Source organism: Rutidosis leptorrhynchoides, unplaced genomic scaffold (genome assembly GCF_046630445.1).
Source record: "Rutidosis leptorrhynchoides isolate AG116_Rl617_1_P2 unplaced genomic scaffold, CSIRO_AGI_Rlap_v1 contig148, whole genome shotgun sequence".
NCBI classification, from domain to species: domain Eukaryota; kingdom Viridiplantae; phylum Streptophyta; class Magnoliopsida; order Asterales; family Asteraceae; genus Rutidosis; species Rutidosis leptorrhynchoides.
In genome coordinates this window covers 3,004-29,147 of record NW_027266400.1, presented here as the reverse complement: position 1 = coordinate 29,147, position 26,144 = coordinate 3,004, and the positions used below count along the sequence as shown (strand labels likewise).

Below are 26,144 nucleotides of genomic sequence, written 5' to 3'. Positions count from 1 at the left end.
TCCTTGACGATTAAGACGATATCCACTGGTGGTTATTGTGGTGGGGCGGCGGCGGTGGTGAATATACGGTGGAGAGGTCAGAGAGGGATGGAGTAAAAGACGAGAGGGTGAGAGAAGAGAGACGCAAATTTTATTTATAGGAGGGTAACTTAGTCATTCGGTATATAAATTGAGATTTCAGACCGAACCGACCACCTAGTCGAAATTAAAATTGGGGTTTAAGCCGAATCGATCTAGTCGAATTTAAAAAATGGGTTTAAACCGAACCGAAGACCACAAAGTACTTATAAAGCCGAATTCAACACGTAACGGTGTCGCAGCGAAAATAAAACACCACCGCCGCCGTCATCAATGGCGGCGCCTTCCTCATCATCGAAGCGATGCCTTTACGAGGTACTCGGGATACAGATGGATTGCACGCCGGACGAAATCCGATCAGCTTACAAAAAGCTAGCGCTCCAACGCCATCCAGACAAGCTAATAAAGTCCGGCTTATCGGAGGCTGAAGCCACTGCGCAATTTCAGGAGCTCGTACATGCTTACGAGGTCCTCTCAGATGCTAAGGAGCGCGCGTGGTACGACTCGCATAGGTCTCAAATCCTCTTCTCCGATTCGAATTCTCGGAATTCTAGCTCGGTAGTGCCTGATTTGTTTTCGTATTTCTCTAATACTGTGTATTCTGGTTATTCGAACACGAAAAAGGGGTTTTATAAGGTTTATGCCGAGGTTTTTGATAAGATTTACGTTAATGAGGTTAATTATTGTAAGAAGTTAGGATTAGGTGCTCATCTTGTGAAGGAGGCTCCGATAATGGGCGATTTGGAATCTCCTTACGCGCAGGCGACTGCATTTTTCAATTATTGGTTAGGGTTCAGTACGGTAATGGATTTTGCATGGGTGGATGAGTATGATGCTATGGCTGGGGTCAATAGGAAATCTCGGAGAGTTATGGAAGAGGAGAATAAGAAACTGAGAAAGAAAGCTAAGAAGGAGTATAATGAGACGGTTAGAGGTTTGGCTGAATTTGTGAAGAAGAGGGATAAGAGGGTCATTGATATGGCTCTTAAGAAGAAGGAGGAGATGGAGAGGAAGAAAGAGGAGGAGAGGGAGCGTAAGAGGAGAGCAGAGAAGGAGAAGTTGGAGAGAGCTGTTGCGTATGAGGAGCCGGATTGGGCAAAGGTTGCAGAGGATGATGATGAAGAAGTTGAAGAAGAAGAAGAAGGGAAAAAGAGAGACGAAGCGAAGGAATTGTATTGTGTTGCCTGTGGGAAGAAGTTCAAGAGTGATAAGCAATGGAAGAATCACGAGCAGTCCAAGAAGCATAAGGAGAAGATTGCCGAGTTGAGGCAGTCGTTTGTGGATGAGGATGAGGAGAGGGACGGAGATTTTGACGAGTTCGAAGATGCTAATATGGAGGAATTCGGCGAGGCTGACTTGGATGAGTTGGAAGAGAAGCTCAAGGAAGGTTTAGGGATCGATGGAGAGGAGGTTGAAAATATTGTCGATGAGTCGAGAGAAAGTGACGAGGACGGTTTTGTTGATGTTAAAGTGGGGGATGAGGTAGATGGTGCAGAAACCGTGGGAGATTGTGAGGATAAGGATGATGATATAAGCATGCTCACAGCTATGCTGTCAGGACGAAGGAATAGAAGGAAAAGTGTTGGTTTGAAGCATGATTGCAGGAATTTGGTGGGAGAGGATGACAGTGAAGAGGAGTTTATGCTGTACAATAATAGGAAGACCACAAGGAGGAATCGAGGAGGGAAGAAGGAGAAGTCGAAGGCGAATAAGAGAGGTGATATCAATGGCGAAGTTGATAAAAAGAAGCAAGATCAGAATAAAGAAAACAAAGAGGAAGAAGATGATGCAAATTCCGAGGAGTCATCATCTTTGCATACTCGCGTGGAGAATGAAAGTGACGATAAATTTGGAGAAAGTGGAAAGAATAAAGAAGACAAAGAGCAAGAAGATAATGGACAAGTTGAAGAGCCGTCTTTTCATTCTCGAGTGAAGAATGAAAATGCTGATAAATTGGGAGAAAGTGGCAAGAAATCAAGTCTTCCCCTCGACAAGAAAGGGAACAACAAAAAAGACAAAAATTTAAAATCAAAGAATGCTTCAAAAGGAAAGAAAATAAAGGTATGAACAGTCTTTTTGTGTTCTGTGCTTCGCACTTTTTCGTTTTTCAATCTCAGCTTTTTACACTTGACATTGAACATGTGTTGATCATTCTGAGCTGAATTTTTACCTTGTTGCTGCTCATATGGAGAGACTTTGAGCTTGAAATGTGTCCTAATTGACCCAGATTTACATTCTATATTGTATTGTTGAATTTCTACTGCATCATGTTATTCTTATATGTTGTCCATACTTGCTTTGATACAGCACTCTAGCAATTTGTGCGAGACGTGTGGCGAGGAATTTGAAACACGGTATGATCAGCATTCAGGTTTTAAGTTTTGCTTATATGTTATCAAATTCCATGAAGAAAATTAAAAGTAAATATAAAGATCTCACTTTATTCTGTTGTCAATTGTCATGACAGGAATAAATTACACAAGCATTTGGGCGACACTGGCCATGCTACTTTGAAGCATCGGTGAAGAACTTCATGTCGAGTTGAAGCCAGTCCAAGCAACCAGAAAAGACTCAATTTTGCCGGGATATACTTTTCTTTTCGTCATTTTTCATTCTTTCAAATCGAGGGAAATTGAATTTAGAGAATTTGTTGTAACCATCTCTTAATCTAATTGTTGAACAACCGAGTCCAAGCTTTAGAATGGGATGTATTAGAGAAAATTTGTTGTACTGCATTTTGGATCATTTTGATTTACACAAAGACAGACGAAGTCCATTCTCTAACATGAAAATTTTACTAAGTACTCCCTCCATTTCACATGTTTTGAGTTTTAATGATATTGTCTAATTAATTAGATATAATACGAGTATTTTTTCAAAAGAAAACATTTCTTAATCTATACTAATGATCATCCAATAGAAATTCTAACATCCATCAACATTAAACAAGTTGCCACTACAATAACATTAGCTTTCTTGGTAACTCTAATACTCAAAACAAAAGAAAGGAAAACTTGTCCACAGGACAACAGTGAATCTTCTGTCTTGATAGAAATTAGAGAGAAGTCTGTATATAGAATATGACCTATTGATTGATAATTTAGGTCTGTACAAGTACTAGAGAGTGGAGAATGCCGGAATTTGCTTTTTGTTAGACACTCTATACTAACCTTGACTGTTTCTGAAACAAGATTTTTCTACGTCTCTATTTTGGGTTCCACCAACACTGTCTTCACAGGTTGAGTAACTTCATCTGCCAAAAGAGGAAACATTCCTGGAAGAGGCTTCTCTAACACGCAGCATCCTGTGAGGTTAAGTGCCAACCAGTTGGCACATTTGTTTGTATCAGAACGTATTTGAGATACTCTGCAATCCCACTCTTGACCGATTAGTTCTTTGCAGAGATCCACCAAGACTGATTCAAAATGGAAATCTTTAGTTGGACCATTCCTCAGATACTTCACTGCCCTATGGCAATCCGACTCCACAAGGACTTTCTTAAACCCTCGGTCCCACAGAATCTTCAAGCCGTCGGCTAACGCCCACAGGACACCTGTCACCCGCGAGGATGAAGATGAAGAGGAACTGACCTCACGTGAATAGCCATAAAGCCAGTTGCCTTTCTCGTCACGAATAACACCAGCAGCTCTCTTCACTTGCCCTTGTACGTTCAACTTCACCCAACCGCCCGGTGGACGAGTCCAATGATCAACTGATACTGGAAATTTAGCTTGTAATTCATAGGGATGAATCTCCATGGCTCTGTCAGTCACTGTATCTTCTTTTTTTGGAGACGATGGATAAGGAACCAAGGGCCCACTCTCCAAGTTTCTTACAATTTCCTGTCATAAACCGCACAAAAGAACAGCTCAAACAGGTCCAGATAAAGCATATGACATAAAAATGAGTTTTGGGATACAAACCAACCTTTCCAGAATCATTCTTTGAGATAATCTTATCAGTGTTTCCCATTTCTCCTTCCGAGTCAAGGTCCATGTCAGAAGCCCCATTTTCTTCTGACTGAGAGCAAGAATAAGTAACCAATGCCTCCTTCCTAGAGCAACTTGCAACTTTCTGGCCAAAAGTACACAAGCCTAGTCAGACAAGGAAAATTTAAAGCATGATAGTTAATGAGTTTGCTCGGAATTCAAACCTCCCCAGCAGGTTCATCCTTTGAGATAACCTTATCAACACTTCCCATGTTAAGCTCCATGTCAGATCCACAACTTTTTTTTGTTTGGGGGGAAGGACTAGTAAATAAGGGCCTCTTCTCCAAGCAACTTGCTACTTCCTGTCGAAAAACACATACATGAATAGAAATAGGCACATGAACACAGAGCAAGTCCAATTAAAGAAGCTAATGAGTTTTGTGGAATACATACCTTTCCAGATTGATTCCTGGAGATAACCTTTTCAATGTTTCCCACTATCTTTCCTCCTTCCATGTCAATTTCCATGTCCATCTCCATTTCAGTGACCTCACAGTGATTTGTCAAACTAGGGTTCAATGGTGGGGCTTGCTCATGCACATCTGTGATAGCTTGATTCTTTTCCACACAGCGAAAGATTCCAAATATGGAAATTCCTGTGTTTAATCTAGCTATGACATCTATAACACAAAATTTTTTCATCATTTATTGTACAACAAACAAAAAACTCTACATCGATGTATAAACTGAAAAGTCACCATGGGAGTCTGCCGGGAGCACCGTTGATGTAAATAATAGCAGCTCTACTCCATCAATGCAAGTACTGATCACTGATTTGTTAGTCTCCATTAGATCAAAAAGAGAAGCATAATTATCTTTGGACCTAAACATTGGAAGCATCAAATAATATTTAGCTTAGGATATTATCAAATGAACGACTAGAAGAACGCAAGAAAGGAAAGTTTGAGATGTCAAAACAAACCTCTTAGCATCATCAGCTGGAAGAAAATACAGAGAGATGATGTCAAAATCAAGACATCCATTTCGGAACATGTTTTCTCCAAGGTCACTACAAGGAATTAGTTCAATAGGAAGGATAGAGGGAAGTTTCTTCGAAATCTCATAGGCTTTCCGAAAGCATCTGTTTGAAGGTTTTGCTTGAAAGGTACTTTCAAACTCTAACAACATTGAAGAATTTGAATACCTGAAGCCTCCCCTGGAATAAAAAGAAAAGATGTTAGGTGGCATGTTCCAATCCAGGATTATACAGCAAGGCTGACAAGATCAATTACTCACTTCCAAATAACCATTTTAGCAGGGCGATATCGGAGAAAAAGGCTAAGTTTTGGTAGATTAACTAGCTCATCCATGTATTCAGTATCAGAATCATTATTGGCATCATAATCATAGTCTTGTGCTGAAAAACATAAAGAAACAAGTTTCATGAATGGAGCACAAAACACAAAATTAAACCATAAAGATATTCTATCAGGCCTGAAAAAAATAAACAGAAAAAGAAGTTTCATTCACTTGCCTGAACGAGGTGGTAATGGAGCTGATAGTGAATATACTGAAGATAATCTCTTTATTCTTTTGAGTCCACGTCTGGGTCTTTTATGGAAGCTGAGAGCATGTTCTGGACATTCATCGTCAATGTTATCCTCCAGGGGAGTTTCAAGAACTTGTTTTCCTGAAACAGAGATCATAAAGCAGCGTGCAGTTCCCATAAGATTAGAATAATTTCAAACCCCATTCAATTAAGTGAACTTAGATTGGATAGACAAACACTAATGCATATAAGAAAAAAAACTCGACTAAGCTCTATCGACAAACATGAATCAATCTGAAAATACTAAAAGATATATAGAATCTTCTACAAAAGGCATGAATATCCATATATAAGACAGTACCCACCTTTTTCTTGAATTCCTTTGGGCGCCTGTTGAGTAATGACTGAACTCTTTCGAGAAACACTGTTATTCCTAGCATTTGCTTTGAACATTGGATTGGAAAATGCCTCCCTAGTGGAGTTTTGAGCTCTAAGTTTCAATCCAGAATCACGCTGTTGATGAGATGTAGTTATTGGGGGCCCTGACTGTAGCCTTAAAACTTCATCAGGAGACAGGAGCTTTATTTGCAGGTTTTCCCCATCTTCTTAAGATGATACTCTTTCTGTTTATCTTTATCCGCAATGTAACCCTTAGCTATACTTTCCAGGCCATCTTCTTTGCGACAGTCTTCACAAGTCCAATCTTCTGGAAGTTCTAACTTATACTCTTTCATACAATAACTGGAAAAAAGAGAATAGCACTGTCAGTGTCATTAAATTGTTATAGGAACCATGAAAATGCCAAACCTACACATACAGAGAGAGAGAGAGAGAGAGAGAGTTACATACATATGCCTGGACGTTTTGCATATTGAGCAAGGTGTTAGAACTTCTTCAAAACCATCATCGCCACAATTATCGCACATCTTTCCCTGCAAATCGAGAAAGATCATATCAGCACTTGAACTTAAAACAACAAATCACAAATCAAAAGCATTTGAAGCACCCACAGAAGTTCATAACAAAAGCGCAAATCAATGATGAACTCTGCTTCATCTCCGTTTAAAAAAGATAAAAATCAAAACTTTACAAAACCAACTTGATCAAATAATCATCCAATCAACTAACATAGAGATTTCTTGTTGATTAAACACAATATTATTATTATCATTTATCAACCAAAACCCATAACAAAGCTGACGCCTTTTTTCCAAAAATAGCAAGGAAACACAAAAGGGGGGTCGAAACCAAACATTTCCAATAACAGAAACAAACATTAGAGAAAGCTAGGGTTTTTTTATTTTTTTCTCACCATTTGTTTGACGAAGCTGCAGCTTGATAGTTGTTGATTTTCATTAATGGTGGATTTGCCGCTTGCATGAGTGTTTTTGAGACCGCTCAATGGCTGGATTTCTTTCATAACTACCTAACAATGGCGGAAATCATACACAATCTTGGAGAATGGAGAGTTTTTTTTTGAGTACTGGAAAATTTATGTGAAGGTGACTGAGTGAAAGGCACACAGAAGAGGAATACGTCACGTATGATATGTGAAGACGAAGGTAAATGTAACTTTTGTCCGTTGAATTTAACTAATTGTAAAATTATCTTCTTTTTTTAAACCTAACCGTAAAAAAATAGCTAAATTTTAAGTATAATAACATGATTATGTGTTTGTTTAGAATGTAAAAAGTTTTTATAATTTAATCACTTAGTGTATATTGATAAATATATAATCATATAATATGACTGGTTATATAGACTATATATAAAGTTGTTATAATATAAAACAAAAATTAGAAAAAAAATTATTATATGAAAAAAATTATTAAAAAAATAGTTTTGATTAAAATATGTATATTTAACATAATGAAACTGGACCAGACAGACAAACTCAGACTTTTTTTTCTCAGGCAACCAAACTCATTCTTTGATCCAACATTGACCCAAATCCATATACCTGTTTTAGGTCTCTTCACTAACCATGAGATAAATCTCTCATTCTAATTGTTTAGGTAAGAAGCGGTAGGAACTGGCCATAAAAATCTACATACCGCTCACTAGTTTACACTTTAAGAATTTTAATGAATTAAAGTCTTATGCGATAGTGTTAAAAAAAAAAAGATTAACTAATGCAAATAAATAGAGAGATTAGAGATTATTATTTATTACTAATAGTGAACATATTCGAATTTTTTACGCATACCAATATTATTAATTTTAATATAAATATCATCTTTATTTTACAATTTTAACCTTTCTCTTTTTTAATTAAATTATTAATTATATGTGATGTAAAGTTAGTGGAAGGATAAAAATGTAAAAAAATGCATTGATATTCTCAAAACGTTAACTATTTAAAGACAAAAAGAAACATAAAAACGTCGTCTATTTGTACAACGGAAAGAGTATTTTTTAAGTTAAATGTTTGCATTCCCTTATTTCCGTTTAACAACTTATTAATAAGTTATGGTGAATTCTCTCTTTTGAAATAAAATGGATTAATATTTCCATTTAACAATTTATTAATAAGTTACGGTAAATTCTCTCTTTTGGAATAAAACGGATTAATAAATTGTCAAAGATTAATCGAGAACCTGACGGATCATTACCTTTTCTAATAAACGGAATATGGAATTTTACTAGAACTATAATGAATGAAAAAAGTTATTTCCTTACCTCCTAACAAAAATGTGACGATTCAAACTATATACAATTATATTCAGGAATTTTATCCCAAAACGCAGACGAAAGTACTGCCTCATTTTCACTATAAAACCCTCCTTAATGTTATGTCCATATATTTCTCCTCGGTATTACTATTTCCGTCCCAAAATAGATGCAAATTTTTCAATACAAATTATATATAAAAATTTACATCTATTTTTGAGACGGAGGTATATAATCGAGGTTCGCATGTACTTGATATGAATCTAAACCGGTTACGGTTAAATTTTGGGTACTTTATAACTACCAACCACCAAGTAAAAATGTAAAAGCATGACTTACCAAAGACGACAGTCAAATAATACATAATAATAGTGATAATAATAATAATACTCCAACAGAAGTTTTTTTCAGTTTCTTTCATATTAGAAAATTAAAACTACTTAGAGATGATCTAGATGTACATACAAAAAAGCTGAAAAAACATACGCAGATTAGAGATAGATAGAACAAAAGTAAGTAGAGAAAGAGATGTTATTAAGCCTGAAAACACACAAGGGTTATGAAGAGAATCATGAACAAGTAGCTGGCATGGAGTCGGGGCCCACCACGACTAATATCGTCATTCATTCCAGATCCCGAGGGTCCCAGTCCGGAGGTACCACCATTGATTCCTCCTAACATCCCTCCTCCGGCTGGTGTTGACGAGTACGGATTAGTGGTGCCGGTGTTTGGCACTGTGGTAGTGGTTGACGGAGTGGTCGTCGCCGGAGAGGTTGTGCCAGTAGGTGTCGTGCCGGAACTGAGTACAGAATAGAAATCAATCAAGTTTCTCCAAGCAACATGAGCACATGACAAGTAAACAAGCTTGCAAATAGGTGAAAAATACTACCTATTCATCAATTAGTCTCAGTAACTTAGTGAAAGTCCAGTATTGGACGTCCTTTTATTTTCTAAACGTTTGAAATTGGTCTCTGCTTGCTGACCTTTAGAAGGAAAACAAACCCCGACTTTCCATACGGTTTTGAAAAAAAGACCAAGTTTGGACTTTTACTCAAAATATAGGGACTAATTAGCGTACTATCCCAAAAGAATTATCACATAATAATCCAGTGATCATGCTACATATATATAGAGTATTATAATAAATAAAATCAGCAGTGGCTACATTCACCAGGGAATCCGGTAATTGTCCTATCCCCTAGGTTCTTAAATTAGCAACGCTATGGGCTAGACGATTACACGATCTTAGTGTAAATAGAAAAGAGCAGGAAATAAAATCGGAGGATAAGTGTCCAATCTGGTCTGGTACAATTTGCTTTTTAAAATGGATTATAAAAGAATAACAAGTAGCAATTTGAAGACTGGTTCACCAAAATTTCTCAGCACACCTTAGTAAACAATGGCATGAAACAGAACTTAAGAGTTAAGACTACTTGGACCTAGAAGCAAGATTCTATCGTGAGAACAGAAATAACAAGCAATGCTCTATAGTAATATGGCAATGGAAAATGGCAAGAGTGTGGCTAAGAGTGTAGATAAGAAAAAAGGAAAAGAAAAGTGAGGTTCCACTGAAAGAATGACTTTGACAAGCCCCTCATGCCAACAAGGACCTGTGAGCTCGCCAGTATGAATACTCTGGAGAGACCTGGAATGCAATGACAATAACTTGGACATTGATAGTGAAAATCTATGTGGATCCCACACACATGTGAATTCAAATAATTGAGAAGCATATATAAATCAAAAAGGGAGCTAGCAAATGGTTTTATAAGACAAAATGTCGACTTTTACTAAGACGCTATTGTAGTATATATAATACTATACATACAGATCCCAATAATTGCAGCATCTTTAACTAAAGTAAGAAAAGTCACAGCTAAAGATTGCCAACTATTCAGGAACATCATCATGCAGCGTATATACAAACGAGTCAAAATGACAAAAAGGGCTTGTTTAGACTATGATCAAAAGCCCATGTATTTCATTTGACGATAAAAGTATTCAAATTTTGTACTCTTTGGAGCCTAAAGTGCAAAAAAAAATTGATAGAGACTCAAATTCTTTCAAAAAGTTATCATCTTCCCACTAAAGAAAAGAAATTGATGCCAATCCACCGAGGGTTTGCTGGTCTAAAAGAAAGAACTTTAACTTCATTAAAAATATAGAGGACTATAGATTGTATCACTTTTTATTCTTAAACAGCACCAACTATTTGAGTTTTGCATGATAGCTAGTGGATCAGTATCGCCAATATAGCAAGGAAAAAAGATTATTGTTTGTAATTTATTCAACTGTAATCAATTCCCATCTCTCTTACTAAATGAACTATTTTTCTCGACTAACGTGATTAAACTTCATTATCCTGCGATAGAAATCTGGCTGCATAAAACTTAATGGAAATATCAACATTGTGTCCACATGAGCCACCGATCCAAGGTGGGTAAGTTGACAAAAATGGTTTTTTTTCAAGCAACTCTCTTAGTTGGGGAGGATTTGAACTAAAGAATACCGTTGTTAAAGACATTTATTTTGAAAATAAAACCATTGCCTTGACCAGAGGCCCTACTTAATTTTGATAATGACTGAAAAAACATTTATGCAGTAAGGATACGGTCCCGCTTCTATCTAAAGCCCCACTGATAAATCATTCAAATTTGAATTCACTAGCTATAAAGGCGCATTAATTAAGCTAGTTGATTTTAAAAAAGAATCTATCTTGCAAGATTCAGAGCTTCTGAAGTGAAAATCTAAAGAATCCTAAGGAAGCAGTTCTACATCAGTAATTAGCATCGACTTTCCTGAGTAAACCTCTATATATATACCTACTTACAAACAGACTACATTCATTACCAGGGCTCTCACTAATGAAGCTTAAATGACTAAACACAAACACACAAACATGAATGAGTATCAAACTTTACAAACAGTCTGTAATGACTAATTGATAGACGGATGAAACATGAAAGCATACCCGGGATTAGCAGAGTAAATGCAGCCAGGAGTACCTGCAAATTACCAAACCGGATTACTTACCTTATCACAATAAAAAAACTTTTTTAACAGGATAGATAGTTCAACAAAATGTAGAATTGCATTTGCATCCCTATTGAGCTTTCAACTTCAAATTTCAGCAAATCTAAGGGCTGGTGGTGGGGCCAGTTGCCCCCTTAAGTTTGAAAAGTTTTGAAAATTCGTCCCTAAAATCTTAATGTTGACAACAAAAAAACAACTTACTAGGGTCAGAAGTTGAGATAGTGGCAGTGCCAGCAAAATCACAAGTGCCTTGAGCTTGTTTTTTATTTTGGAAGAAGCTATTGACAGCATAATTGCAATGGCTTCTCACAGTGTTTGGATTAAAACAAGCTCCCTTCTCATGGATAGCGCTACAATCACCTCCTGCTCCACAAGCATAGTCCAATGTCTTTTGCAATATTGCATCAGCTCCTTGTTTGCAAACACACCACGTGGCACCTACCCAAATGAGATCTCAGTTTAAAAAACCCAGATAGATAGATAGATAAAAAACAGAGACTTTATTAAAGAAAGATGTAGAATTATAGAACTAAAAAAAAAGCTTACTTGAATGTCCAGTCATGGCGAAAATGAGCATAATGAGTACTAAAGCTGCCATTTTTTTTCAACTTGAAGAGCTTAGAACTAACTAAAGTGAAGTGGGTTTGATTTCTGAGCTCGAGAAGATAACAATGGCGGTGCCTAGAGAGTAATCGGGTTAGTGAGTGAGAAGAAAGAGAGTGATAAAAATACGGACAGTAGTAAAGCAGAATGAAGGAAGAAAAAGTACTTACATCAATGGAACTAAATAATAGTTACTATTACCTGTCTGTTGTCAGCATTTAATTTACTCTATGTACTATATAAATTTTTACACCATATTTAAAATTTAATTCATTACATATTTTTAGTTATACTAGTTAAAAAATATTCATTTTTAATCTTCAGAAAAAAATTATTCATTTTTAATCTTCAGAAAAAAATTATTCATTTTTAATTTTATAAAATATTTTTAAAAATTACTCCTGAGTGAGTCAGTGAAAATATATTTTCGTACCTCACACGTATTTTCCTGAAAATAAAAGTTAAGTGAGTATAGGGGGTGATGGAAAAAGCTACATAGGGAGTCGAGCAATTTTGGCTTTTGGTAACTTGGGATTCTGCTTTGTTGGTCTCGGTGTGGTCGTGTGAATGCGGCTGTTAACAGCTAATGGCCGTTTGAATAAATCTTACTGCTGATCAAAACACTTCTTTTCGAATGAAAATGAAAAGTTTTTGATGTCCGATAAAATTGTTTTAAGAATATAATTTTCGTATGATTTTTTATAAATACGTGTTTGGTAAAACAATATTTAAATTAAAAAAGTATATATCATTATAAATTAATTTAATTATTTATTGTATTTCTTTCAAAAGAATTACTCATGTACTATAAAATCTTTAATATATCATTCAGTGATGAATATAATTAGAACAATACACTTTAGAAGTACTTTCAAAAAACAATATGATTTAAAAAAAATTCAAATCTTAATTATTCACTTATCTATAGATTACAATCACCTAATAAATTTGTATATAACTCATTGCATTTACTTGTTTTCTTTATTTTACTTGATCATGTTAAATTAATTTAAAATCTGGTTAATGTATAAAGTTGGTTGGGTGAGTGAGTGAGTGAAAAAAGCGATGAATATCTGTAGTAAAATAAAAACAAGCTTAAATCACAATAGAAAATATACATGTTACTAATACGTGATATATTATCATATAACGAAGATAATACTATTTCCGTTTTAAAATAAATATAAATTTTTATATGTAATTTGTATTGAAAAATTTGTATCTATTTTGGGACGAAGGGTTGGGAGCAGATCTCTAATTAAAATTTTGATTCCAGGCTGCAAACTTTCCTTGACATGTAATTTTCGTCAATTGCTTATACAAGTCCTTCAATTGCATGAGCATCTTGACAAAGGCCTTCCTGGTTTATCAAAGCATCAAAACAGCCTATAAACTTCAACATAAGTTATGTTACATAACCTCCAAAGTATCAATTATTCTCACGACAATCACCAAGATTTGACACTTCGACCAGCTAAACTTTCCCCATAATTATTCAAATTGATTTTCACCAGAACAACAAAACCCAATCAATAATATGAGAAATTAAGAAATCCAATTATGGAATCAACAAAAATTCGTATATTCATCTAATTCACTATAAAAAAATAAATTGATTTAGTAGCTATATCCGGATAATTCAAATCGAAGCAATTGGTTGTCCAAATCGTCTGTTTGATTTTATGATACAGAATCGTCTGCTGTCAAAAATTATTTAAATTTTGGTGTAATAGGAGAAAAATAAACAAATAGAATTTATCGAATTTTCAGTAGAAGGATATGCACGCAGCTGCTAGGAGAAGACGAGTCGTCAAAATTTTGGGGCTCATTGCTGGGATTTATGGAAAAGAATTCATAGCAAATTTGGGTTCATTTTTTTTTTCATTTAGAATATATTTGGTATTTTAAATAATAAGTTGGAAAATTGAGATAAGAGTTTGTGAAGCTTATGTAGGATAAGAGTTTGTGAAGCTTATGTAGCTCCGTGTCTCCCATAAGCGGGAAACCATGATTTCTTGCTTCACAGCTTCTGTCTAAAATATACATATTATTTCCGACTCAAAATAAATGCAAATTTTTCAATATAAATTACAGATAAAAAATTATATTTATTTTGAGACGGAAATAATAATTATTATTAGAAGTGTTTTTGTCTAAAAAAGCTGTAAGCTCTTTTCATTTTATGCATCAAACGCTCAATTGAGCTTAAAAATAATCAGAAGTTGATAAACAAATAAGCTCTGCCAAATGAACAGTAACTGGTCTGACCTTCAAGTAACCATTTACCTAGATTGTTCCAATACGGAACATGTCGAAACGAAATAATTAAATATGTATTTATTTAAAATTAGATTAGATATGTAACGTTTTAGGTAAGTTGGAATGAATAAAATTTTCACTCAGATCATATAAATTTTTTACCTAAAACATCCCATATTTATCGATCACTTTATTTTTTTTAAAGGTTATTGATAAATATGGCCACAATATGATTCGAAACCAGAGCTGAACGTGTCAATACAATTTTGATTCCAATTCTAAAATCAAATCGAAACTAAATTCTTGCGATTCCATTCTGATTATCATTTTAAAAAAAATTATATGAAAAACAGAATTAAGATTGAATCGAAATTTTTGAAAAACGAATTATTCGGCTCCACTAATTCTAAAAACTGCAAACTATTAGTTTTAAATCGGAACTGGATCGAAACGGACCATCATTATCTCAAGTTATGGATCACTTTTTAAGAAATGAGAGTGTAATTTCAATCAACGGATACAATTTTTTTGCCCTATATTCATTGAGCGATGTAAACAAAATGAGAAATCCAAAAAAAGCGAGAGCTTCGTGATTCGTGCCATTTTGGTCCCCAAGTCTAGGCGTGCTATTTGTACATCCCAGGGATGTACATCCTCGTCCAAATTTACTCTACATGCCCTTCATGTAAAATCGAGTCTTTCACTTCGGTCCAGCCGGTACAAAACCAATATATATAATCATCACATAACCCAATTAGTCGGCTAATATTTTGAGCTCCAATTTCATCCCTTAATTATCTTTAACTTTTTAAATTAAAAATGGTGCTCGTTCTTCCATCCACTACAACCACAACCGCCACCCACTACCATCTCCAACAAAACCATATCTCCATGAAAAATAAACGATCTCCCTCCCTTTGCTCATCACATATTTCATTTGATCTTGGCCTATTTAACTATATTTTGTAGCTCCTGCACTCCAAGGAAAAGTTAGATTAGTATTTCAATTTCAAATTTCAAATTTATATAGAAAATTGGATGAGCTCAATCTTTCCCATAACTGATCTCTTCCAGTAATATTCTTGCACTAATAGCCTTCAAATAGTGCATCTAATCTATTTGACCAGAATTTACACAACAGTGAGAGATTTTATCCCATCAACTATGCACATCTCATTATGGAAATCACCTTCCATTTAATAACATACTCATCCTCTTTATCAAGAAAAAACCGATTAAACCTGTCAATCTCGCTCTCCAACAACCGAACAAAATCGATCACCTCCTTGGTGACGACCTCATCACCGCCACCACCCCCCATCGCCATCTCTTCCTCGGCGGTCGGTGATGTTGACGACTTGTCGGAGTTTGATTTTTGGAGGAGGATAACGACTTAGGATTGAATTGAACTTAGATACAGGTACTCCACATATCAATATTGGTTAAGATTGTGACTAGAATCGGTTCGGTCCGAGTAGATAGGAAATTGGTTTAATGGAAAATTAAAGTGAATCAAATGGAGGGTAAAAGGGTACAAAAATTTGGGATGTACAAAAATGGATGTACGCATAGTTAGAATGCCAAATCTATGCCAAGCCAATTTGGTCGGGTCTTTTCAATTGGGCCCCATCAGATTAATATAGGACAAAGAAATGGGCTGTGCAAGTCACATGATAGACTCATAGACCCAACTTGGTCTTTTCAACTCTCGGCCCATAAATATAATGGGTTTGGCCCATTTACACTCCTCCGAACCAAGAGGCTCGGACCCGAGGCTAACTTTTGCTTATCTCTCTCTCTCTCTCTCTCTCTCTCTCTCTCTCTGTGTTCGTTGAAAGTTTCGCACTACTTTCTGCGATCACTTTTTCTCTCTCTTAATCTTTCTCTTTCTCTCTCTCTCTCTCTCTCTCTCTCTCTCTCTCTCTCTCTCTATCTTCCTTCCTTAGAGAGAGCCTATTACACTGTATCATCTTCAAGGATCGAATTTGAGCTTCAGGCGGTTCTTCTGCAAATTGACACTGTGAGTTACTGTTTCTTTCTTTATCTGTCGATGAACCCTAATGTTTCCTTAGCAATCTCTCTCGTCCCGAAAAAAATTTCATCAATGGTTATTGTAGTTGCTGAATCCAAGCTGTTTTGCGTTTTCTTGTTCAACGGTGATAGCTAGTGTTTTTTTTTTTTCTTTATTGAATAGGACGGATGATTTCGAAAATGAACTTGTTGAGGGGCGGGATTTAGTCCCTTTTTATTCAATTTTTCATTGGGGGTTTAGTCTTTTTCCTGCTACTTCGAAATTGGAAGGATATGGAAGAATTAGTTCAAGTTTTCTGTTTGTCTTGGTGTATTGTCGTTACTTTTTCTACATCTGTGCAGCTAGAAAACATGGGCAAGAGTTTGTTTTGAGCTACTTCATAGTTCATTGAGCTTTGAAGCAGCTCATTGCTTTATTTCGATCCCATGAGAAAATGAGAGCTTTAGCGCATTGGTGCGTGCTGCCTTGTTAATTGTTAGGGGACTGTATTTTCTCTTTCAGGGACACGTTTCTCTGCATTTTCTCACACTGCTATTCTTTGCTTATTACCTTGTATTCTTGTTATGTTATGTTTGCAAACTTAGAATTTAGAAACACAATTCAAATTGTCGACAGATGAAATTTTTGCTATCTTCTTTGAGTTAGTCTTTTGTTAGGTGACCCGTGGAAGTTGCATCAGTTAGAGATTTCCAAATACGATGCGAACTTAAATTAGACATTGTTCAAAGAGAAGGTCAATAATTATGGGTCTATATTCTGGATTGTGCTCCTTTTTGCTTCACTGCTCTTAAGGATATCTAACTCATCATGCTGTTATTTTTCCTTTTTGCATTTTACTACTTAAGTTGACGAACTGTTATGTTTTACAGTCTGTAGTTGTTTCACTCTGGTGTTTAAATGAATTTATTGTTTTGTTGAGTTTGCTCGCATGTAGTCGTTCTGAGTTTAATTCATAACTCTTTCAGGTAGAGTGTATCTGCTCACATAACTCTAGCTGCAAAAAATTTGCTGGCGGGTTATCGATGCCTGGCAACGAAGCTGGAGAAAGGATCCACAATTTCTTTGGTCAAGAGAACTTGTCCCAGGGTCAGCACCATCAGCAGCTTTCGGACGGCACCTGGCCAGGGCAAAGTAACAATTTGTGGGTTGGAAACCAGAGACAAATTGGTGCGAATATTCATTCCAACTTCAAGAATTACAACATACAGCCACCAGGTATTAGTTATGCTCATGTTCATCAGGAAGTGTTGTTGATCTTGGCGATGTTGCTTTTCATTTTTATTATTATATTTATTGGGCTGTACTGTCTGTATTGGTGATCCTTTGTTTATCATCAGTGATGATGAAAAACTATGCCATGACTTTTGGGTTCATCAGGAACTTTCATGCTGTTTACTTGCCACGCTTGTGTAACATGCTAATGTTTTCTATTGGATTTAGCTGATTCTGAGAGAGGGCGGGGTCATTCTTCAAGCTTGCCACATGGCCTGAACAACTTTACTCAATTGCCATTTCAGTCCGAGTTTGCCAGAAATCAGTCTCAGAACCAACAGCTGAATTTAAATGGCTATATGCAAGGACATCAGGCTTTCCATGGAAGGCAGAACGAGACGAATTTTCTGGGAGTGGATACAGAATCTGATCAGCGTAATTTCACATCTCGAGGCCCATCAGTTATTGACTCGCATCTAGGTAATGGTCATGATCTGAAGCAAAGTTCAGTCAGTTTGGAGTCTACTGAATCTCCAGTGAATTATGATTTTTTTGGGGGTCAGCAGCAAATGAGTGGACAGCACTTGGGCCTGCTGCAGCCTTCGCCTGCACAACAGTCAGGTATTAGTGACATGCAAGTTCTACAGCAACAAGTCATGCTTAAGCAAATGCAAGAATATCAAAGGCAGCAACATATCGAAAGGGCCCTGTTCCAGCAACAAGAAACAAGGCAACTTAGTTCCATGGGCCCACTTTCCTCTGTCTCAAAACATAGCAACCAATCACCAGCCTTGATCAATGGTATTCCAATTCACGATACGTCTAATCGTACATGGCAATCTGAGGCTTTGGCAGGTAATATGAGCTTGCTACAGCATGGTGGCTCATCTGTCATGCAAGGTTCTCCCGGTGGCATTATGTTTTCTCCTGAACAAGTCCAGACTATGCGCTTAATGGGCATGGTTCCGCAACAAGTTGATCAATCTCATTTTGGTGTTCCTGTCTCAACTTCAAAGGATGTTACAAGCCAGCACGTATCTCAAGCTCAAATGAATAAACCCACGATGCAGCCCGGAACAACAAATGGTTTTTCTTTTCCAAGTCATCAATATTCTGCATTTCCAAATCAAGTCAGCATGCAGGATGGGGGATTTGTTGCTAGACAGGAGTATGAAGGGCGAAATGTATGTGGTCCTAGTGCTGGTCAAAACTTAAGTAGTGAACTTAATTTGGGGAACTTGCAGCAGGTACATCCCCAGCCTAGGGAATGCGTCCGAGAAAGCAGTTAGAGGGAGGCAAGAGATTGCTGGTTCATCAGATACCTCCCATGAAAAGGTAGCTTCGCCAGTTCCTCCTCCGCAGACTGCTGCCAGCCTGGATCCAACTGAAGAGAAATTTTTATTTGGTTCAGATGATAATTTGTGGGATGCCTTCGGTGGGAGCCTTAATACGGGTTCAGGAGGCTTAAATATATCAGATGGTTCTGACTTTTTGGGTGCACTTCCCTCCTTGCAAAACGGTAGCTGGAGTGCTCTTATGCAATCTGCTGTAGCAGAAACTTCAAGTGGTGACGCGGGAGTGCAAGATGAGTGGAGTGGTTTGAATGTACAGAACAACAAAACTCTGCCTAGAAATCAAATGCCCTTTAGTGGAAATGATGCTAACAAGCAACAGTCAGCTTGGGTTGATAAGAACTTTCAGGCTGCCTCTGTGCCAAACTCCAGACCTTATCTGCCGAATGATGCTGCAAAAAAGGGTGTTGAGAGCTGTAGTGTTTCAGATGTACAAAAATCAACGCCTGGCCCTTTTCTTGAACAGGGGCAAACTAATTCTTCTGAAGGTTTTGTTCAGAAGTTGCCCAATGAAGCTAGCAGGTGGTTAGACCGCAGCTCTCTGCTGAAGCCAGCAGATAGTAAATTTGTTCAAAATGCTTCTAATCCGACTGATGCTGGTTCATGGGCTCATTGGCAGAGTAAACCGTCTTATAACTCTGATAGCCAACGACCCAGTATTCCTAATGGTCGTAACTTTATTGAATCTATGTCACCTGCTCGTGAAGCTACATCGCAACATTTCCAAAATAATCACAAAAGTACCACTCAAGAGGCGATGACTGGTGCTAAACCTGGAATGCAGAGGCCCCCTGTGGAGGATTTCAGTTTTAATGTTGGGAAGACAACAAAAACACCTAGTGCAAGGGTTACTCAGAAAGGTGTACAACCTCATCCAAGTAGTCCCAACCTAAATTTCTGGTCAAATGTTAATTCTGTGGATCCCAGAGATAGTGGAGTTCCTGGGAATCATCTGGATAAGGGGACTATTGAATCATTGGGTAATAATGATTTAGACAAAGAGGAAGTTAAAATGCACGAATTCAATTTCAGGGAAAATTCAAGTGAGAGTTCCCACCCTATTTCATCCCATCACAATCGGAGAGAAATTGTTCATTTTGATGCTAGTGATTCTCACAATTTACCTGGTGGAAACCAGAAGTCAACAGGTCAATTAAGTCGAAAGTCTCCTGTAGCTCGTAAATTTCAGTATCATCCAATGGGAGATCTAGATGTAGAAACCCCTAGTGGGACAAAACAGGCTACAAATGCACAGTACATATCCCAGCAGGCTTCTCTAGATTTAAAAGGCCGTGACCAAGAATATCATGGACAGTCAAGATATGCTGGTCGTTTTATGAAAAATGCAATTGAAACTGATGAGGTATAATACCATTTAAACATGTTTGACTTTTCGTCCAATTCAGAATCATGCTAATGCTCTTCAGTCTGAAAGACTTGTGTATCTGTTAAAATTTTGTTTTCTCATAGTCTAGAGAACTAAATTATTAATTGTTTTATTTTTGGATGACCTTCCCAGGCTCATCTAGCTGGGTTTCAAGGAGACCCAAAAGGCCCTGATGTACCTTCAAAAAGTTTTCGTCCAGTTTCCGTACCTGGTACCTCTGCTCCCTTAGATGGACCTGCTGATAGATATGCCTCAAACAAGGATTTTCAGTCTGGGTAATTAAGCTCTATTATTTTCAAATTATGTTCATCGAAATACCATGGAGATGTTAGGAATGTTTAGTGCATCTGACAGAATATCATGCATGTGCTAAGAATGGTTGATTGGTACTGATAACTGCACTACTCTTTTACTAGTTTTCCATTTCTGACCTCAAACTTCTATTCTGGTTCTTTCCATTTGATAATTGTTTTGTTTCTGCGCAGCCAGAATATGCTTGAGCTCCTGCACAAGGTGGATCAACCTAGCAGTGCAACTCATGTCAATTCCGATCCCAATCAATCTTCTGAGATTCCTGAAATGGAAAATTCTGATGGATCTGCTAGCCATCTTCAGCAAAATCAGTCCTCTGCTTCACGAGGATTTGGATTGCAATTGGGCCAACCATCCCAACGGTTATCTACTCCTCATGGAGCCTTAATTTTGAGCTCTTCCGAGGCAATCAGTTCTCGAGCACCTCATGCGGGTTCCAAAGTTGGTGGTAAGATTCAATCTTGGCTAGATCACTTTTGTGTTCTGTTCTTATTTCCCATGAAATGTTCCTGGGAGAACTTAGGAATAGCAATTCTGGGTCATTGGGGACAAACAGAAAATAAATATGTGCTTCAATAATGTTTAGAAAAAAATTTCTGGTGCTCTCATTCTGGGGGTCATTTTCAACACCAACTTGTGATTTGTGCAGGTGAACAAGAAAATAGCCAATCCTTGGGTAGGTCAACTTTGCAACCTAGAAAGTTGGATGGCAATCGTGACATATTTCAAGCTAGTAAATCTGCTATCGCATCAGTTCCCGACTTCTCTAGTGGCGTGGCTTCCTCCAAAGGGGTACCTAACTCTAGTATCAACACCCATAACCAAGCTCTGGATTCAGCTCCCCCATTCCCAGTGTTGGAGGCTACTCCAGCTTCTCAGCTTTCCTATACACCTGGCGTAGCACATCAGGCTGCATTTCCGCAAATGTTACCCAATGCATGGACCAATATTGCTGCCAAACAACACTCATCAGGGACTCGGGGTTCTGTGCCTCCATCAAATTCTTTTATGACCCATCTTCAATCAAATAATAGCAAGGGCACATGTTTCCCTGTAACCCAAAAGTTAGATGATCAAATATCTCAAGTTGGACATATTAGTGCCTGCTCTCCTAATATGCATGGCTCTGCTGGAAATGAGCATCCAAAGAATGAGCGGCAAGAATCTCCCTGTCAAGATGCAGTGGGTGTAGGGCACTCACAAAGAAAAGAATCTGTGAAGAAGCATCTAGTTGATCCATCTCCTTCACAAATTAGTGCAACCCAAAAGGATATTGAAGCATTTGGTCGGACCTTAAGACCAAATAATCTTACGACACAAAATTACGGTTTACCACATCAGGTACTTCCCATGCCAAACATAGAAAGCGATCCATGTGGTGGAAGTGTGAATAGGTTCAAAAATAAAGACTCTGGCCTGGAGGATCGGCACATTGCTTCCCATGGGGGATCACCGTTCCCATATGGCTCTGATTTCATGAACAGAAATTTGGCAACAAATTCTACCACTAGTTCTTCATTTGATTCTAGGACCATGCATTTTTCATCAAAACCAGGGTTAAATCTTGATGTAAAAGAATCTTCGCATGAGATGCTTGCTGGCAGTCACAATGATTCTCAGAATAACAGCAGCGACAGTAATACAACTGGTAGAGGTGAACGTTCTCACATAAGTCCTCAGATGGCTCCATGTTGGTTTGATCAGTATGGGACATTTAAAAATGAAATAATAGTACCGGCACATGATGCACGAAAAATTGCCTCTCAGAAGACTATGGAACAGCCTCTTCTTATCAGAAAGCCTTTTGATAGCTTGCATCCTTGTAATTCAGCAGAGAATGCTGCTCCTAGTGGTCTGCTTAGTGACACCAGGCATTCTATCCCTGCCACAATAGCAAATGAGATGAAAACTGACACGAGGGATATCCCTGCCACAATAGCAATTGAGCCTGTTTCGTCTCAGTTGCTGCAACCTGACACAAGTGATCAGAGTTTGATTCTTAGACCAAGAAAGCGTAAAATTGCCTCGTTGGAACCTCTTCCATGGCATAGAGAAGTGACACATGGTTCCCTAAGGTTTCAGACTATCAGGTAATTGTCTCATGGTGTTTAGTTCTATATCTGTACTAGCTTCTTTGGTTTTTCATCATTTTATTCTACTTTTGTAAAAAGTGTTCGTCTGTTCTAGGTCTTAGTATACAAACAACATTTTATTTATTTATCATGTGTTCTGATTTATTTGGTTCTACTTTACCTTTTTTAATGTACTGTTTAACTTTCTAAACTATATTAAACTTCTGTGCTGTAGTGTGGCAGTTGCGGAGTGGCCCAAATGGCAAACCTACGGCTTGAACAGGTTTGCACATAATTCAATTGGCTCTTCTCTATGCTTTCCTTTTTAGATCATTCTCAGTTCTTGATTTATTCCTACATTCCTGGGAACAGATAGACAATGAAACCGGGGTATTCGAGGATAGTCCTCCAGCATTTAAGTCAAAGAGAAGGCTTATCTTGGCTACACAGCTTATGCAACAACTGTTTCGACCTCCTCCATCTTCAGTCCTCTCTGCAAATGCAAATGCACAGTACGAGAGTGTCGTTTACTTCGTTGGAAGATCAGTGTTAGGAGATGCTAGCAGAGGGCTTTCGCACCATGGGAATGATACCGTTCCTGAGACTGAGAGTGAAAACCTGTAAGAATTGATAATAATAATCACCTTTTTTTTGGAAAAAAAAAAAAGCATTGTTTTGGGTCTACTTTGCAAGTTCTCACAATATTTTCTTTTTCCAGCCTGCATGAAAAGGAGAGGATCCGTGAGAACTGACCAACAGAGCATCCTCCTAAAAGCTGCGGAAATTTTGGTTGCTAGACTGGACAAGCTGGAAACTGATTTCTTGAGGTGATAATTTTCCTATTTTCATTTCTATGAACTCTTACCATACATTTTTTAACGTGCTTCTCAAGTACAATATGTGTTTCTGTATTGTCATAAAACCAGTTTGTTGCCTTTTTAAGCATCAGGCGATTTACTCTACTGTTTCTTATCTTGTACGCTCACTGTTTCGCTTATGGTTATTTATTTCCCACACAGAATGGAAAAGAGAAGTTCTATGTTAGACGTAAGATTGGAATGCCAGGATTTGGAGAAGTTTTCTGTCATCAATCGTTTTGCCAAGTTCCATGGTCGGGGACAAGTCGATTCAGCCGAGACTTCATCATCATCATCCGACCAAACTCAAAAATTCTACCCCCTGAGATACGTCACCGCTCTTCCAATGCCTAGAACTCTACCTGACAATGTTCAATGTCTTTCTCTTTGATAATTCATCCATTGATTTTTGCCGACTGAGTTCGATCGTCTCCCTTCATTTTTCCGGCAATTTTCTCAGATCGGAAACTACACATAAAATGGGAATGTAGGATATGTCTCCTCCAAGCAATGGAGACAGAGTCAGGGACGAAGGGTAGTGTATTTTGGTAGGGTCAAGGCCCTACCCAGTATTTTCAAAAACATCAGGGACTAATTTTTAAAAAATTATTTGTGCTGTGTTGTTATGTTACTTAAGAATCAGCCCAAAAACAGCCCACATACATCACACTGAGCCCAAAAACATTATTATTATTATTATTATTATTTTGATGAATCCCCAGAAGCATTATTACACAGTACATGAATGAAATCTTAATTAAACACGTACGGTACAGTAAAAAAGAACACGATTGTCGTAGAAACAAGAACAGGGCGCCATTCGATTCGATCGCAATTCGCGACATTAAAGATCGGCGTGTAATTTTTTAATTTATTTAAATTATATTTACAATTTATGAATAGTATTTTTTTTCTGTTGAGTATATAACTTTGGCACTACCCGACATTTGGTTCTAGCTTCGTCCTTGGACACAGTTAGATAATTATTTTCAATCCTAGGCCATTGATGTCATTATTTGAAAAAAGAAAATATTCGTATTAATTATTTATTCTTATGAAACTTTAGAGAGCAAATGCTCACGATGCCCCCCCTTAATTTTTTTTTGTTACTTTTTTTCCTTTCAGAAAATTGGGGGTGATATATAAATTTACACTGGTATATGGAAATATGTTAAGAGATAGCTTTAATAAACTTTTTAGCAACTTAATCTTCTTGATCTTTTAGGTTTCTCATCATAAATTCAAGTCCTATAGTCTTTAAATTGCTAAGTCAAGAATTCAGCTTGTTTAAAGTAAGTTGTGATAAATATTGTCAGTGAAATAGGTCTTTTGTAGATTCTATTCGGTTGAAAATAGATCATTAAGTGGATTTATTAATTTCAAAAAAAAGAAAAGAAGTGGAGTTATTAGTTAAAAACCCAAAAACCATTAATATCAAGAGAAATAAATTATTTTAGATTTCATAAGTAAAATTATGATAAGTAATTTTTTTTTATTAATTAGTAAATTTCAAGAAAAAAAGAGGGTAAAAAGTACAAAATCTTAAGGAAAAATAATTTTTTTGATAAAAATAAATAAATGTAAGGATTAATTAACATGTTATCTTAAACTTGTAGATCTTTAGTTACAAATTAATAATTACTCCTTCCGTCCCAAATTAGATGCTAATATAGAGAATTTCACACAAATCAATAAAACATGTTTTTTAGTTCATTTTTCAATATAATTGTGATTGTATAGATTAAAAACCTTCATAGAGATATGTGGGTGAAGTTTATGGCTGGGAAAACGGGCTGTCCGGCAGAGCTCGGCCAAAAAACGAGCCGAGCCTCAAAATTTTTCGATCTTCAAAATCGAGGCCCGAGCCTGGCCCGCTTCCGATCCCGAGCCGATCTCGAACTGTCGTTTAAAATTTAAGAAAAAATAAAGAAACAAAACTTACAAAATTCAAACAAATAAATACCAAACAATCCAAACCATGCATAAATAGTAAGCAAGCTAGCAAAGTGCAAAGTACTGATCTTCCAACACTTTAAAATATGATCGAGGAGTCTATTGACATCCTTGACTTTCAATACGGGATATATATTTTTAGCAAAATATCCTTTCAGTTTGTTTTTCCCCGTAATATAGTACCCAAATTTTACTACTGTAATCATAAATTAAAATCCATCTAAAATTTATAAGATAAATGTAGTGAAACAATGAAAAAATATTGAATTCGTATAATATGCAGAACAAAAATTAATTGATATTTACCTTCTTCTTTTTTTTTTTACAAAAGCCCGCGAGCAGTTCGGGACCCGGCTCGGTCCGAGCTCGCCAAAAGCCCGGGTTCGTCGATCCCGAGCCCAAAAAAGCCCGCCTTCTAAACGATCCTTATTTTTTTGACCGGGACCGTTCATTTTTCGAGCCGATCCCGAGCTTTAAGCCCATTTTCCCGGTCCTAATGAAATTGGTGAGGGAGAGTACATAGGGACATGAGGGTGAAGATGATGAAAGTGGTAAGGATATAATGGAAAAATATAATTAATATTTTTTAAACTATTCAAAATTTATATCTAATTTGAGACAAAAAATTATGTTTATATCTAAGCAGAGAGAGTATTATATATGGGCTAAAGCGACGAAAATCAAAGTAGGGCAGTTTTAAGTTTTTCCGAATGAGGAATACTCATTTTGATGAAATGATATGAATGGGCTTAACGAATACTTAACTAGATGGAACTGGGCCTTAACAACCAAGTCAGGGCCGTTTAATGAGAAGGACTATTTTGTACAATAAACATTATATAAGGG

At 36.9% G+C, this 26,144-nt stretch overlaps 3 protein-coding genes across 3 annotated transcripts; 2 read left to right on the top strand and 1 right to left on the bottom strand.

The window, feature by feature from the left end:
- Window positions 1–351: 351 nt before the first annotated feature.
- Window positions 352–2,603, top strand: LOC139881371 (DNAJ protein JJJ1 homolog). Its single transcript, XM_071865854.1, is given in 3 exon segments — window positions 352–2,163; window positions 2,386–2,432; window positions 2,546–2,603. Coding segments are annotated over 3 exon segments (1,917 nt in total).
- Window positions 2,604–8,760: 6,157 nt separating this feature from the next.
- LOC139881370 (PLASMODESMATA CALLOSE-BINDING PROTEIN 2-like) lies at window positions 8,761–11,857 on the bottom strand. Its single transcript, XM_071865853.1, has 4 exons — window positions 11,806–11,857; window positions 11,461–11,697; window positions 11,198–11,231; window positions 8,761–9,025 (listed from the first exon to the last, which is right to left on the bottom strand). The coding sequence occupies exons 1-4, from the start codon at window positions 11,855–11,857 to the stop codon at window positions 8,761–8,763; spliced, it is 588 nt and encodes a 195-aa protein (XP_071721954.1).
- A 5,318-nt stretch (window positions 11,858–17,175) lies between these two features.
- On the top strand, window positions 17,176–23,736 carry LOC139881369 (uncharacterized). The gene is made up of 10 exons (XM_071865852.1): window positions 17,176–17,368; window positions 17,594–18,533; window positions 18,613–20,080; window positions 20,237–20,379; window positions 20,590–20,864; window positions 21,066–22,506; window positions 22,732–22,771; window positions 22,861–23,098; window positions 23,207–23,315; window positions 23,508–23,736. The coding sequence occupies exons 1-10, from the start codon at window positions 17,176–17,178 to the stop codon at window positions 23,734–23,736; spliced, it is 5,076 nt and encodes a 1,691-aa protein (XP_071721953.1).
- The last annotated feature ends 2,408 nt before the right edge of the window (window positions 23,737–26,144 follow it).